Consider the following 15,942-nt stretch of genomic DNA (forward strand, 5'->3'; position numbering starts at 1 on the left):
TACCAAACAAAATCCAAAAATGCTCACAAATTCATGGTAGAATGTATCATTATCATATTATTTTCCCACGAAATTTCATTATTTTTGGAATCTGTTTAGTATATCTTTTAGTTTTCTTCGTTAAAAATCATACAAAAATCCGAAAATATACCAAATAATTCTAAACAATTCCGAGAACGGTGTACCTACCTGTGATCGAAATCCTCGCCGAATCCGAGAGCCGAAAAACTCAAAAATTCCGCCTCCGTGCGATCGCTTCCGCTTTCTTTCTCTTTTTGCTTCTTTTTTGTTTATTTTTCTTCTTTTCTTGTTTCTTTTCTTTTTTTTTTCTTTTCAACCCCTCATAGCAACTTTGTTAGAACACATGATAGAAGAGAAATGAGTTCTCCCTCTCTTACTCACCCTCATTGAACCATTTATAGCAAAGGAATGGGAGGGTGGTGGCCACCATTGTGGACTTATTCCATGGTAGGTGGCCACCATTGTGGACATATTCCATGGTAGGTGGCCACCATTGTGGACATTGAATTTTGACATGTGTGTGGCCCCATGCATGTTTTTTTAAAGTCCTTTTGAGTAGGTAAAAGATAATCCAAATGGGTCCCATATGTGACCAAATTCCCAATTGTGCATAAAATCATATGCCCCACTCCAAAGTATGATCGGAACCGTTCATTTGATGGGCGACAATGTGATTTAATTTGTGCTCCGCTAATCAATCCTATGGGCTGATCCAAGCCATCCAATAGATCAAAATGTGAATATGTTACCCCATTTTTAAATCACTCCCATTTGATGATCCGAACCGTCCATTTGATGGGCGACAATTGATGATCTTGACCGTTCAAATGGTGGGTCGCAATGTAAATTGGTTGTGCCCCCTTAAATCATTCCTCTATGACGATCCAGACCATCCAATTGATGGGTCCCCTACCTAAGTAGGTTGTGTCCTCCTAAATCATTTCAATGGGCTGATCCGAGTAACTCAACCTGATGATCGTAACAAAATTGGTTGTTAAAACGACTTCTCTGAGATCTTGACCGTTCTCTTGATGATCATCTTTAGGTGCTGGATCGAAGTAGGTTCAAAACTCATTTTTCACTAAAACAATGTGCGGGCCACCCTGTTTGATCCAAATCTAAACAAATACTCAAGACGGGCCCATCAATCGGATCCAAATTCTCTCTTGTTCGGATTCTTGGGAATAATCTCTCTCAACATTTAACGGAAAAGTGCGAAACATGGCGGAAATGATTGAACGGGATTTCGCCCAAGCATAGCGAACTTGGGTCCGGTCAAAATGGGGTGTCTACAGGCCTATGATACCTTCTAATCCATTCAAAGTGTATGTCGGCAATGGAGATTATCTAATTTGTGATCAGAAATGTAAAGGGGTTTCATTAACTTTACATCACCATGAGTTTGAAGTGGATTTGTTTGTTTTACCCATTCAAGGAGCTGAGATTGTATTAGGAGTTCAATGGCTGGAAGTATTGGGTCCTATACTTATTGATTACAAGAATCTCACAATGGACTTTTGTAAGGATGGTAAATCAGTTTGTTTGGTGGGAGAAACCAATCTGAAAGAAGATCCCATCTCACTTACAAAACTGCAAAAATTGTTTCACAGTAACAATATTGCTTCTTACTTTCACTTGAAAGCTGTAGAAATGAGTGAAAATATATCAGAAACATCAAATTTACCAGAGGGTATTCAAGAGCTACTGCAGAAATTCGAAGTTACCTTCGAAGTGCCTACATGGCTACCACCAACAAGAATAGAGGATCATCATATCCATCTCATACCCGGTGCTAAGCCAGTGAATGTCTAGCCTTATAGATACCCTCATTTTCAAAAGACTGAAATGGAAATGTTGGTCTAAGAAATGTTGGAAGCAGGAACTATCAGACCCAGTCACAGCCCATTCTCATCACTAGTGCTATTGGTTAAAAAAAAGATGGTAGTTGGCGATTTTGTGTGGAATATAAGGCTTTGAATGCGATCACAATTAAAGATAGATTCCCTATTCCTACCATTGATGAGCTGATGGATGAATTACATGGGGAAACACTGTTCTCTAAACTAGATTTGAGGGCTGGATATCATCAAATCAGAATTGCTGAAGAGGACATAGCCAAAACTACATTTCGCACTCATCAAGGCCATTATGAGTTCTTGGTCATGCCCTTTGGTCTTACAAATGCCCCTTCCACATTCCAATCTATTATGAATCAGGTATTTCAGCCTTTTCTCCGAAAGTTTGTCACAGTTTTCTTTGATGACATATTAGTATATAGCAGTTCCATCCATGATCACATAAACACCTTGAGCTAGTTCTGCAATGTCTGGTTTCTAATCAGTTACATGCCAAGCATAGCAAATTTATGTTTTGTCAACATTCAGTGGAGTATTTGGGACACATTGTGTCTGCTGATGGAGTTAGACCTGACCCAAAAAAAAATTGAAGCTATGAATGACTGGCCAGAACCAAAGAACCTTAAGCAAATAAGAGCTTTTCTCGGACTGACTGGTTACTATAGACGGTTTGTACAAGGATATGCATCAATAGCTACCCCTTTAACAAATCTGTTAAAAAAGGAAGCTTTCCAATGGAACACCGAAGCTCAAGTGGCATTTGATAACTTGAAGAAAAAATGCAACATTTACCAGTATTAGCTCTAGCAGATTTCAAAAAAACTTTCGAAGTAGAGACAAATTCTTCCGGGAGTGGAATTGGGGCTGTCCTTGCCCAAGATGGACATCCAATTGCATTCTTCAGCAAGAAACGAGTGCTAAGATGTTGGTTGCTTCTACCTATGCTAGAGAGCTTCATGCCATAACTCAAGCTGTTAAAAAATGGACGCAATACCTCCTGGGAAGAAGACCTTTTATCATCAGAACTGACCATCGAAGCCTCAAAGAACTGATGAGTCAAGTAATCCAAACCCCTGAACAACAACAATATCTCAGCAAATTGTTGGAATTTACTTACACCATCATGTATAAACCAGGGAAGGAGAATAAGGCGGCAGACCCCCTTTCAAGAGTTTCTAGTGTCGAAGTCAGCAACCTAGATCATTCAAATGCTACTCCTGCAGATATCCTTATGGCATATTCTGCACTAGTTTTTTCTATTTTGGATGATTTCAGACTTGCAAGCACTACCGATCCAGAGTTGTTACAATTACATAAAAGGTTACAAGAATGAACATTGATAGATAAGGATTATACAGTTCGGGACAGAATTTTGTATTACAGAGGCAAAATCAGAGTGGGGGGCAATAACTCGATCAAAGAACGATTGATAAAGAATTTCATTCCTCCCCAGTAGGAGGGCATTCAGGTATTCTAAGGACATTTATTAGATTGTCAACTAATTTCTTTTGGCCTAAAATGAGGGCTGATGTCAAAGATTTTGTTGGTAATTGCCTAGTCTGTCAACAAGTTAAACACCCTACTAAAGCGCCAGCTGGACTTCTTCAACCCTTACCTATTCCACAAAGGGTATGGGAAGATATGGCTATGGACTTCATCACTGGATTGCCTGTGTCACAAGGGTATTCTGTCATCTTGGTGGTAGTAGATAGATTGACCAAATTTGCCCATTTTGGAGCCTTGCCCACCCACTACAATGCAGTAAAAGTGGCCCAACTTTTCACTGACATAGTCATTAAACTCCATGGGTTTCCAAGGACCATTGTTTCAGATAGAGACCCCATCTTCATTAGACAATTTTGGACTCACCTTTTCAAATTGAGTGGCACTACTCTAACAATGAGTTCAGCCACCCCCGCCACAAACAGATGGGCAATCCGAGGTATTAAACAGATGCTTGGAACAGTACCTCCGTTAATTCACTTCAGATCAACCAACGGGGTGGCACAAATACTTACCCAGGGATGAACTCTAGTATAATACCAGTTTCCAATCAGCCATATCTATGACTCCTTTTCAAGTTGTATATGGCAGAAAATCCCCCAACATTCCACATTATCTCAGCGGCTCTTCAAAAAATGAAGCTGTGGATCAGGAATTGGTTACAAGAACAGCCCTCATTGAGTAGTTGCACTCTAATTTACAAAAAGCTCAGCAACAAATGAAAACATTGGCTGACCAGTATCGAACTGATAAGACTCTTCCAGTGGGCACTTGGGTGATGGTGCGCTTACAACCCTATCAACAGACTTCCTTAGCTACTAGGTTGAGTTCCAAGCTCAGCCAAAGATATTTTGGTCCTTTTCAGATATGACAACGCATTGGAGAAGTGGCATATAAATTGCAATTACCCCTACTAGCATAATACATCCAGTATTCCATGTCTCTGCCCTTAGCCATTCAAAGGACCTATACCTGACTCTGCTGCCAAATTACTAGTATCAAACACTGATGAACATCTACTAATAGCCCCAGTTGCTGTTCTAGGTACTCGAAGCATTCTAATGAATGGGAAAGTTGGAACCCCAAGTCTTAGTACAGTGGCAAGGATTGGCTGTAGAAGACACATCCTGGGGATTTCTATCGGATATGCAGGCCTTATTTCCCCATTTCCACCTTGAGGACAAGGTGTGTTTTGGAGGGCAGGAAAATGATAAAGAGCTGATCCAAGGGGAGGCTACAATGAAGTATTCAACTCCAATTCGTGCAAGTAACAGGGCAAGGGAGAGACCGGTGTGGGTTAAAGATTACCAGCTATAATAAAGTGGTTGTGACGGTAGGTAAGTCAGTTAGCAGAGTACAATTCAGTTGGGTAGTTTGTTAACAAAAGTAGGAAGCCTATATAAAGGGGACCTTGTAATTCCGAATGGTATTGTGTAATGATAATCTTCTAGTTTTCTTGTCATCTCCCAAATTCTTCTCTCTTCTTCTTCTTCTTAATCTCTTCTTCATTCAAGACTCTGTTCTTTCCAAATCTGTTCAAGGAGCTGACACTGGCTCAAATACAGTGACTCAATTCTCTTAACAGGATCAACATGTTAACACTCTTCCTAGTATGTAACTCCAGTCCACACATTTGCAAGAGAATTAGTACATTTATCTGGTTCTACCTCATGTTTTAACATTTCATTGGTATAATTTAAGTGTTTTTCTATATTTCATGTTCATGAACAACCTCTAATCACAGAGTGCCATAAAACAACCAACGTAGGAGCACAAGTTAAGAAAAATTGCGAGTGAAGTCCAATTTATGAAATAATGAGTATGAATTAATGATTTGGGTGCTCTTAAAATTACTTAGATTGAATAATTCGAGAAGAGAAAGCCAAAGCTCTGACAGTAAAACTATCCACTTGCCAGAAGATTCAGAAAGTTTGGCAAAAATATCTGTGTAAGTGTACCATAAACAAGTCACGCCGGCCATCTATGTCCAAGCCCAAAACCGAGAAATGGGCATGAATTTGAAGCAGAGATTTGAGATTTCACAATATTGTATGAACGAAGAATAAGACGGTATAAATATATTATTTGTTCAGGCAGAGAGACTTCGATCACGTTGATGAATTCAGCCCGATAGATCGATAGCTGTTATTTCAATAAATTTCCCTCTTACGTTGATCAATTGTAGAAAGCCAAATTCCACCTAGACTATCATCGTGCTCTTTACTGTCCTCTTACATGTATATGTCACTATTTCAGGTCCCCGTCATACCAAAAAATAAAAGGTTCTGATCTTCCTAACAGCTCTCCTTTATCTTTTGGGTTGGGAGGTTAAATCTCAGCTAAGTAAACATTAAAAAAATGATACTAGGAGAAGCCTTATGTAAAGCTTGATTGAGCCAACCCACATGATATTAGAGTGATCAAGACCCTTCACTTTGTACGTGATATCATGGAGATCACATGATCATAAAATTGAACTTATCAGATGATCCTAATTCTGATCGATGGTCTTCAAATTGATGATTGATAAAAGAAAGCAACAATCCACATTCAAGTTCTATGATTTATTGGAACATCATGATTATAATGCTTGTCATAAACTTTTAAAAGTCCTTTGGAGATTTTTAAATTGAGAAAACGGTTTATACACAAGTGTAGATAAGTTATCTACACACTAGCTTAAAATACAGCGGAGGGCATATTGTTTGTGTGATCCAAACCATTCATTGTATTGGCCCTCCCATAGATAGGATATCCACAAAAAATCAGCTCCATAGGATCATCCCAACCCTACGATTTGTGGAGGTAAAATGGACGTGTATAAACCTTCACAAATCTATCCATTTTTTACACAAATCGTAGGTTTGGGATGATCCTATGGAGCTGATTTTTTGTGGACACCCTATCAATGTAGGGCCATTACAATGAATGGTTTGGATCATCCAAACAATATGCCCTCCACTGTATTTTAAGCTAGTGTATCTACACTAGCGTGTAGAAACCGTTTTCTCTTTGAAATTTTGGATCAATGGTGAGATTTTATGGGTGGTGGGCCCTACTATATGAAAACATGAAGTGTAAAATGATGGACCCCACCTCATCAAAACATGTGTTGTAAAATGATGGCCGTCATGCATGAGATGTACAAAAATTCACTATAGAAAAGATTCTAAGAAAATTATTCCATGGAAATTGACTAGTCTTCTGCCATTCCCAAAAAAAAAAAGTAAAAAAATCCATGGAAAAGTTTTTCAAAAAAATTCCATGAAATGAAAACAAATGACAAAGGAAAAAAAAAACGTTTAGTATAAGACAAAATTTGTTAAAAAGTAAGCCTGCATGGCCATTCTCTGATGCAAAAGTGAGTTGTGAAAATGGCTTTTCGCAAAATTGCCTAGCAAATCCCATATATTATAGATAGGGAATTTGCTAGGGACCATCCCAAAATGCATTTCGCAGGCAGCTGTTGCATGAGAGGGCACTCAGATAGGCTCACCTTTCAACAGATTTTGTATTAATATGAGGTGGCTGCTCTCTCATGCAAAGCAGAACTAAATTTCTTCCTTGAAAAGAAATTTATTTTTTCAATTGAGATGGTACGTGTTTCTTTGATCATAGAATGATTAATAATATCAAGGTATATCGTCTCCTGCTTAGACTGATAAAGCCAGAGGAAATTGCTATGTTCTCCATTCAAAGAGAAGAAATGCTCATGAATGTAATGTTGATTAACAATGATCTCACCATTATAGAACTATTAAAAGGGGAATATTTATTATTGAACCGACTCATCTCTCTATAAAATGGAATGGTCAGTCTATCATGTATCAAACCATAGGTATTTCATTGGTCCATAAGAGTAAACACCAAACTAATCAAGAATGCTAGGCCCGTGAAATCTTTTCTATAATGGTCCCTAACAATCCCTATAGATAGATATCCATACCTATTGCAATGGGAAAAGTTGGGTGACCCTTGAGGGGTCGTCTATGAGTATGACCTAACAAATTTTGAACATGAGGAAAATGATTGTGAGCTTGAAGCTCATATAGCTTATATGAGCTTGAGGGCCCAAACACATGGGTCCCACATTTTTTGTGGTGATCCAAACTATTCATTTGCAAGGCCCCATCATAGATAGGGTGTGTACCAAAAATCAGCTCCATTGGATCATTCTAACCCCTCCAAAAGCGGAGGGCAAAAATGGGCAGATTTATGGCAAACGGTGTCTGTCCATTTTGCCCTCCACTTTTGGATGAGTTAGGATAATCCTATGGAGCTGATTTTTTGCACACACCCTATCTATGTAAGGCCCAGGTGAAAAAAGGAGGGCCCCACTATGTAATCTCCCTAATCACCATATGCGTAAGAAGTTTATACGGGAGAGTGGGCCTAGCAATCTGACGTAATAAGGTAAAGAAAAGCATCTAGTAAATTTATCTGATGAAAGACAAGGGAAATTCCAATCAACCGGCTTAATTTTCATAACTAATGGGACCCACCTGACCTGATAATGGGGCCAGCATCTTTGTATTGCCGACTTTCCCTATTGTAATGAACGTAAAACCCGCGTTTTGTTCTTGGACTTTTTTTTTTTTTTTTCTCTGGACAGCTATAAATACTCGCGTCATTTGCCGACCCACTAAAACCACTCCTCCTCTCCTTCCTTTCTCTATTTTTTTTTTGGTCCTCTTTACCTGTCGGAAGCTGAAAAGATATGTATTTTTCATCACGAAAAGTCTCAGATCTAGCCTCTGCAACAAGCATCCGAGCTTTAATGGCGTGCCTCTAATCTCCTATTTTTCTTCTATCACGCTTCTAGATTCTTCAGATCTTGCAGGTATGTGCCTCTTTGATTTTTCTTTTCACCTTTTTTCTGTTAGAATCTGCGTTCTGAATCTAGGATTTCAGCTTCGTTAGCCGGTTTTTATTTTTTTTATATAAAATTATATGTTTATGCATCTTCCAGATCTGCCTTTACTTGATTTTTATCGTTTTCTTTCAAATCGGGCCCGGAAAATTGATTTATATGTTAGGGAAAGATCGGATCTCGGTTCTGTAACTGATTGTGATCTATAGTTCATTTTAATCAACTTTTAGGTTTTCTAATGTCTCTCAATGATCTGCGGATCTAGAAGATTATGGAATTAGGTTCTGATCGTAATTCTGGAACTTTGATTTAAACTCTAATTGCAGATTTTAGAAGATTGGATCTCGGTTCTGTAACAAGGTTACGACTGCTGATCGCTGATCTATACTTCATTTTTATCAACTTTTAGGTTTTCGAATGCCGCTGATCTGTAAATGCACGATTTACGAGAGGAAGATCTGTAGATTATGGAATTAGGTTCTGATCTAAGCTCTAATTGCAGATTCGCAGATTTTAGTTCTTTTCCAAAAAAATCGGCTCTTCCTCTGGTGTAGATCTTTAGATGTATAAATCATTTATTATTATTATTATAAACACAATGTTGAAAAAACTTGAAGACTTATATCAGCTCTATAACAAGGATTTAAGCTCTACTTGTCGATATTTAGATATTATTTTGTTGTCCTATAAGACTATAGATCCTTACAATTTGCTGCTTAAAAACGTAGGGCTTTGTCTTTTATCCTTTCGACCATGTGGAGGCTCAAACAATTCATGCCGAAAGAACAGACCGGCTTGGAAGGCCGGACAATCGATATCGGCAATCTAAAGGTCCATGTCCGGAATGCCATTGCTGAGGGAGGATTCTCTTGTGTTTATATTGCTCGTGATGCTGTTCATGCATCCAAGCAATATGCTTTGAAGCACATTATATGTAATGATGAGGAATCACTGGATCTTGTCAAGAAGGAGATTTCAGTTTTGAAAATGCTTAAAGGTCACCCAAATGTTGTGACGCTTCATGCACAACATATTTTTGATATGGGACGAACAAAGGAAGCGCTGATTGTTATGGAATTTTGCGAGAAATCACTGGTTAATGTGCTGGAGAACAGAGAGGAGAAACAAATCCTTTCGATCTTCAGGGATGTGTGCAATGCAGTTTTTGCAATGCATTGCCAGTCACCGCCAATTGCTCATAGGTAAGGCTCTTGGATTCTTGGAGTAGTGTTTGTATCATATGTGCTCTCTATGTTCTCTAGTATGTATTATTTGGATTTGGATGCTATAGCCTATACATGGGTCCAGCTGAACCTATTTCAATATCAAATTTGATGATCGTTCCATTACATTTCTTTTAGCATGTGCATGAATTTGAATATGTTTTGTGAGTACCTGAGGGATTTTTGTCCTTAACATATATTGTTCTCAATGTTCTGTTTGTGTTTGGATTTTTAGATATCCTTGATACTTTCTTGATATGTGGTTACATTCAGCAATCAAATCATGGTTTCTCTGCTGCAAATATCCACAAAATGCTTGATGCTGATTCTTATTCATGTGGAGAAGTAACTTCCAGTTACCTTCGAAAAAAAAAGTTAACTTCCAGTTTTGTTTTGCACTGTGATTAGCACGACCCATTTTAGTCTTAAGTTTGTATTCTTGGTGGTACTTTTCATTTCTTATTCTATGCGGGTGCAGCTGTAAGTGTGTGTGCGCGCCCGCGGGATTGAGCCTGTAGCTCAATGGTTGAGGCTTTGTTTCTCAACCTTGAGGTGTCGCATGTTCAATCCCAGCTTACCTACCAAAAAAAGGGTTGTGTGTGTGGCCCCATGCGCCTGCATCTATGGGCAGGGTTCCACTAGTCATATTTATTTATTAACTAGTATTAATCTAATGGCAGTAACATTATATGCAATAAGTAGCTGTTGTCTTGGTTATTTGTTCCATCAGAGTCATATTATATGCAATAACTAGTATTAATCTTATGGCAGTCACATTATATGCAATAAGTAGCTGTTGTCTTGGTTATTTGTTCCATCAGAGTCATATTTATTTATTAACTAGTATTAATCTTATGGCAATCACATTATATGCAATAAGTAGCTGTTGTCTTGGTTATTTGTTCCATCAGAGTCATATTTATTTATTAACTGGTATTAATCTTCTGGCAGTCACATCATATGCAATAAGTACCGGCTTCTAATATTTACCCAGGTTAGGAAACAATGCTGAATAGTATTACGGAGCTGTGAGATTTTTGTCTTGGTTATTTTTCTCTGAGGAAGATAAGCTGAAAGAAATCAAACTTATCCAATACTCAGTGAGTTCAAGTGTCATTATAGATAGCAGATTTTATGTTTTCAATATCTTGGCAAGTGGCCTTTTCACCCTTTTCGTCACTTCTATGTAAAGTAAAAGAGAGTAGAAATTCAAATAAGATTAAGCAGATACATGATTTTCATAAGCGGGCGTTTTCTCCCTTAATCTGAAAATAAGCTGCAATATGTCTGCCTCTTACTTGTTCTGCATAGAAACTCTATTGTGATTATGGGTCTCCCTCATTGTCGCATTGTGCAGAGACCTGAAAGCTGAGAATGTTCTACTGGGGCCTGATGGTGTCTGGAAATTGTGTGATTTTGGTAGCACTTCCACCAATCACAAGCGCTTCGAAAGGCCTGAAGAGATGGGTATTGAAGAAGACAATATCAGGAAGCATACAACACCTGCCTACAGAGCTCCCGAGGTTGAATGAAGAACTAATCTGCTGTTGATAGTGTAATATTTATGTATGGTGCCAAAAATGATGACTCATCTCATCCTGTTTTTGCTTGAGCTCAGATGTGGGACCTTTTCAGAAGAGAAATAATAAGCGAGAAGGTTGACATCTGGGTAAGTAGATTGTCATTCGGTTTATCTCAGACGATGCTTCTTACCTACTCTCCCTTGAACTAGAAAAGTGGGTATTTGTGCACTGTTAGGCTGACTTGGTCAACATAGGTAAAACAAATAATGAGTTTTTACTCTGCCCAGCTAGAATGTTACCATAATTACCTCCCTTTGTAATCTACCCCATGGTTTTGTTCTTTTAAGGTTTGAGATTTGCTTGCTCTATGAAATCAAGAGAGAAATAGCCTGCCTGAATTCTTACTGATTCAATTGGATCAAGTTGTAGCATATAGGGTACGATGTAAAGTCACTGGTTTTGATTAACCAATGATGCTGATACCCCTTCTAAATGAAGTCCTTCAATAATCTAGAGCTCAAGTTACTTTGTCTTTTTTTCAGGCTCTTGGATGCCTTTTATATAGGATCTGCTACCTCAAATCTGCATTCGATGGTGAATCAAAGCTACAAATCCTGAATGGAAATTATCGCATCCCGGAGTTACCAAGATATAGTGCCTTCGTAACAGACTTGATCAGAGACATGCTTGAGGCCTCTCCGAACGCCAGACCAGACATTACGCAGGCAAGGGCTTTGCTTGATTGGCCATTCATCTCCATGAATCTAGGTTTGTTTTAGATTGTTTGTATCCACAACAATCTTAGATCCTAAGAAATTTGTTTTTTACTCATTTTTGCCAAATGTCTTCCCGTTGCAGGTCTGGTTTCGTGTCAATGGACAATTGCCTGCAGAGCTGCAGAAGCACCTCCCTGACAGGCCAATGTCCATGATAGCAACTGATTTTAATCGACCAAATGAGGATGTGCATGATGAAGGTGAGTATTCAGAAGATCACTACGCTTTGAGCATCTGATGCTTCCTGTTTGTATAAGTTTTGGAGTAGGTACTTAATTATGCATATGCCCACAATATTCCTATTTGTGTAAGTTTTGAAAATTAAAAATTTCCTTGTTTCACGTCATGAAATTGGCTGTGAAACCGCTCGAATGGTTTCCTTGACTCTGTGTATCCCCACAATATTCCAAGTCTTCCGACACATTGAAGATGGGTTTTGCAGGTATTCCTGCACATGAAAGGAGGACTTCTGTGATGCCTAGGAGAACTCCCCCACCCATACCGGCATCCGGGGAACAAGTTAAACATGTTTCCCCACCCTCCCTATCTGTAAAGGAAACATCGCACCCAAAACCATCTCACCCTACTTCAAAGTCAAGTGGAAGTGGGGGGGCCTTAGGTGCTTTTTGGTCCACCGAGCATGCGAAGGAATCAGTGGTTGCAGAGGACAAAGGTCCTCAATTTGACGAAGAATTGATTGGTGAAAGCACGTTGAAGCACAATCGTCGAAGCCCAGAAACCGACCGTCATCAGGATAATGCTAGCCCTCCAAAAAGCCACCATGTTCGAGCTGGGCATCAATCCAAGAGTGGTGCTCACGGAAACTCCCAGAAGGGATATGATGAAGGCCCTACCGAGGGTTTTGAAATTAGATTCTTCTCCGAGGATGGTGACCACCGTGGTTCTGAGAAAACAAAAACATCAATTTCGGAGAATATAGGAACATTTCAGAACGAGGCTTTCAATACTTTTGTTGCTGAATTTGATAGCAGTAAGCTCAACTCTGGGAATAATAAACAAGGAAAGGAAGAGTTAGAAGCCGAAGTGGAGAGGCTGAAGGAACAGCTTAAGCAAGCTAATTTGGAGAAAGCTGAAATAACATCCAAATATGAAAAGCTGTCTGCCATTTGCCGTTCTCAGCGGCAAGAGATTCAGGAGCTAAAGCATGCCCTTGCGGCCCGAACCCCTTCTCCAATAAAAAATGGTTCAAAGATCCAGAACTCTCCTGAAAGTAGGCTATCTGGCAGTCAGGTATTGCTTTTGTCCCTGCATATCTTCTCTTTCTTTTCCTTTTCCGGTGCTGATCAATCCAAATGATTAATTATAGTTTACATTTTCACTTAGTTTTTCTAAAAATGATTACTACATTAAACAGAAGGACGTGCAACATCATTTCACTTTATTAGACGAAAAACGAGATGCTTTCTTTACAATAGTGTTCTCTAATCATTTAAGAAACCCAGTTGAATACCTCGAATTCACCGAAGTTAACTAGCTCAGTCAAAACTTGCATTGAGTTGAGTGACCCAGTTTTCTCACAGCACGAAGCTCCCATAACTCTAAAAATCAGAGCACAACGGCATTTAAAACTCAATTAGATACGGGAAAAAATCTCAGTCAAGTATGTGACTGTCTCAAGTCAATTAAGATCCAGTACTTACCGATTCCAAGTTGAATTGTGAGTTATATAACCTTGTCTTCAGTATTGCCTTAAATCAGTAACTGTGAATTCCAACTCCAGTACTTACTGATTCCAAGTTGAATTGTGAGTTATATAACCTTCTCTTCAGTATTGATTTAAAATCAATGATTGGAAATTCCAAGTCCTGCTTTATTCTGCGTCTGGGTAATTGCAATATCATGGGCAGCCAAACACAATCTTAATTCTTGGACAACGAGATCTGGCCATGGATCCATAGAGATTATCCAGTGCTCTTATGGAAATCCTTGATCTTAGTAGGGATGCGTCTACATTGTTTGCACACAGTTTGAGGAGTCTAACCCCTTAGAGCTACACATTCGACAAATGTCTGCATTGCTTTTTGCCTCCTTTTCCTTTGTTTGGGGCCATCTCCTCCCCGCTTTTTCTCTTTGTAGTTTCTTTGGGGCCATCTCTTCTATTTTAACTGTTACCAAAACAAAAAAAAAGAATGCTTAATTGCGATTGTATCTATTACTTCTTGAAAGAAAAGGCTGATTCTCAGTATATTTCTAATCTGATCTATCCTTCTTTCTGTCACAGCAAAGGGAAAAAATTGAAGGATCCGTATGGGAACTCGAGCAAGGGATGCTTGCAAATAGTTCTACACCTGGCTCAGATTCCGAGTCATGGCAAGCTTTCACTGGTGGGCCAAAACCACAGCCTCCATCAAAGAATGGCCACCCTAAATCAGTGAGGACAACAAATGGCCACCAGCACAAGCAAGGTGCCATGAGTTCAGGTACCAACAACAACACTTGGGGTTTTGGCCAGGATAGCTTTTCGGCGGTCCCTGCTAGCTCTCAAATATCCAGAACGTCCGTTCAAGTGAATAATTCTCAGCGAATCAGTGACCCTAAAAAGGTAGAAAGCAAGAAGGCTTCTCAGCCTTCAGGATGGGCTGGTTTCTAAGCCCCACAGTTTAACAAAAGGTAATCCATCTTTAAGCTTTTATTTGGTGAGTAAATATATGGTGATAGTAACAGAATCTTACTCTGGTGCCTCTCTTTTTTTTTACATAAGAAGAAATGTTTGGCTTTGCACCTTGTTTTGTTGTCTGGTATTTCTGTGATGTGTAGTTCCCAAATTATTAGAAACAGAGGACGGGACATTTTTATAGAAGCCTTGAGAGAGAACCCCGGACCAAAGAAAGTGTATAGTTCTTGCACGCATCTAATAATTATTTTATCCTTAAACTGCAGTATTGAAGCTTCTTTGTTTTGCTATTCTTATTCTATTTCCTCTCTACTATTGGTGTTCTCACTCTATTTCCTCTCTACTATTGGTGTTCTCGGTTCCATGCAACCCTGCACTGAAAGCTCAAGCAGTGGTGATATGCTTGCAATGTGGGTGTTGATGGGAAATGTGAGGCAGATAGGACCTATTTTGATTGCAAGAAAAATGTTTCTGCTGGAGAACATTTTCTTGGGAACTTTTTAAATAATTTAGAGGGATATCATCGTAACTTAAAGGTCCCTCCAAAGTAAAAGTTGAATAGGGTGGCTCAAGTTATCTTTTTCATGCATTAGACAAGTAGGTTTTCTTGCCCTCAAATAGGGGGACGCTGTCCTCTCTTAGCGTTTTCAAATTACTTAATTGGGACTAGTCTTTCATCAGTACCACTATGAAGGGGATTCTGAGATAGTGATTGCTTGGGCTAAAAGAAGGGATTCTAAACTGGCGATTGCATGGGCCAAAGAGATGACGCTGGGCTTCTTAGAACTTTGCTCCTGTCATTTTAAAAATTTCAGACCTGAGTAAACTAATCAATCCACAGCTCCCGACACTTAAAAAGCCAGAATCTTAGTATTTTATCCATCAGATGGTGTTGCTTCGGATCAAAGTGATGAATTATTCTCTTTGGAAAAACACTAGTTGTGGGACTAATGCATTCAATGATCTAGACCTTCATCTATTGAAACTTGCCATTATCGAGCGTAACTCCGTCAGATGATAATAGTAAGCCTTAAGTTTGTGTTACTTTAAGATATCTATTTACAAGCCACACATCAAAGGTTAGGTCCATCCAAATGGGAAGTCTTATGCCTTGGCCCATTATTGGGTCAAGCAAATTAATGGTTTGGATCATTTAAATATGCCCTGCTAAGTTCAAAAATTTAATCCGCCTGGTTGCAATTCATAGGCGTTTTATTTGTTGGCTAAAATCACATGCTTGGAATGAAAAATCCTTGGAGAGCACCAGGGATGTCTCCTCCGAGGCATGAAAGCAAACTCTTAACAAAATTCAACCAGGATTATCTTGGGATAGATGCTGCAATGATCCCCTTCCCTACCACTACTCTATAAGGTTGACAACCAAACACTACTAGTTACTGCTCAGTCTCAGCTTTCGTAGGGGTTTTACCTTAATCATTGCTTTACATAATAGGTATGCAGATCCAAATTGAATTTTTGATAATATATGCGACCCAGTGGGTCCAGGTTCCACGCTGAACAAAGATCTCACTTTC

At 39.1% G+C, this 15,942-nt stretch overlaps 2 protein-coding genes across 2 annotated transcripts; both read left to right on the top strand.

Annotated features, from left to right (window-relative positions):
• The first annotated feature begins 1,320 nt into the window (after nucleotides 1-1,320).
• Nucleotides 1,321-3,210, top strand: LOC143891808 (uncharacterized). Its single transcript, XM_077396323.1, has 3 exons — nucleotides 1,321-1,821; nucleotides 1,992-2,237; nucleotides 2,782-3,210. Exons 1-3 carry the CDS (start codon nucleotides 1,321-1,323, stop codon nucleotides 3,208-3,210), a joined length of 1,176 nt encoding a protein of 391 aa, XP_077252438.1.
• Nucleotides 3,211-8,031: 4,821 nt separating this feature from the next.
• Nucleotides 8,032-14,672, top strand: LOC143845422 (uncharacterized). Its single transcript, XM_077353750.1, has 8 exons — nucleotides 8,032-8,220; nucleotides 8,979-9,452; nucleotides 10,831-10,996; nucleotides 11,092-11,142; nucleotides 11,539-11,721; nucleotides 11,855-11,972; nucleotides 12,215-13,023; nucleotides 14,015-14,672. The coding sequence occupies exons 2-8, from the start codon at nucleotides 9,004-9,006 to the stop codon at nucleotides 14,381-14,383; spliced, it is 2,145 nt and encodes a 714-aa protein (XP_077209865.1). The 5' UTR covers nucleotides 8,032-8,220; nucleotides 8,979-9,003; the 3' UTR covers nucleotides 14,384-14,672.
• The last annotated feature ends 1,270 nt before the right edge of the window (nucleotides 14,673-15,942 follow it).

Source organism: Tasmannia lanceolata, unplaced genomic scaffold, assembly GCF_043159265.1.
Source record: "Tasmannia lanceolata isolate RefF3 unplaced genomic scaffold, GAP_Taslan_0.1 ptg000015l, whole genome shotgun sequence".
NCBI lineage: Eukaryota > Viridiplantae > Streptophyta > Magnoliopsida > Canellales > Winteraceae > Tasmannia > Tasmannia lanceolata.

Coding starts and splice junctions, on each gene's coding strand:
- LOC143891808 (XM_077396323.1), top strand. CDS start 1,321: ATGATACCTTCTAATCCATTCAAAGTGTATGTCGGCAATGGAGATTAT. Junction 1,822..1,991: donor TCATACCCGGTGCTAAGCCA/GTGAATGTCTAG, acceptor GTGGAATATAAG/GCTTTGAATGCGATCACAAT. Junction 2,238..2,781: donor TCCAATCTATTATGAATCAG/GTATTTCAGCCT, acceptor TGCATTCTTCAG/CAAGAAACGAGTGCTAAGAT.
- LOC143845422 (XM_077353750.1), top strand. CDS start 9,004: ATGTGGAGGCTCAAACAATTCATGCCGAAAGAACAGACCGGCTTGGAA. Junction 10,997..11,091: donor CTGCCTACAGAGCTCCCGAG/GTTGAATGAAGA, acceptor GCTTGAGCTCAG/ATGTGGGACCTTTTCAGAAG. Junction 11,722..11,854: donor CCAGACCAGACATTACGCAG/GCAAGGGCTTTG, acceptor TTCCCGTTGCAG/GTCTGGTTTCGTGTCAATGG.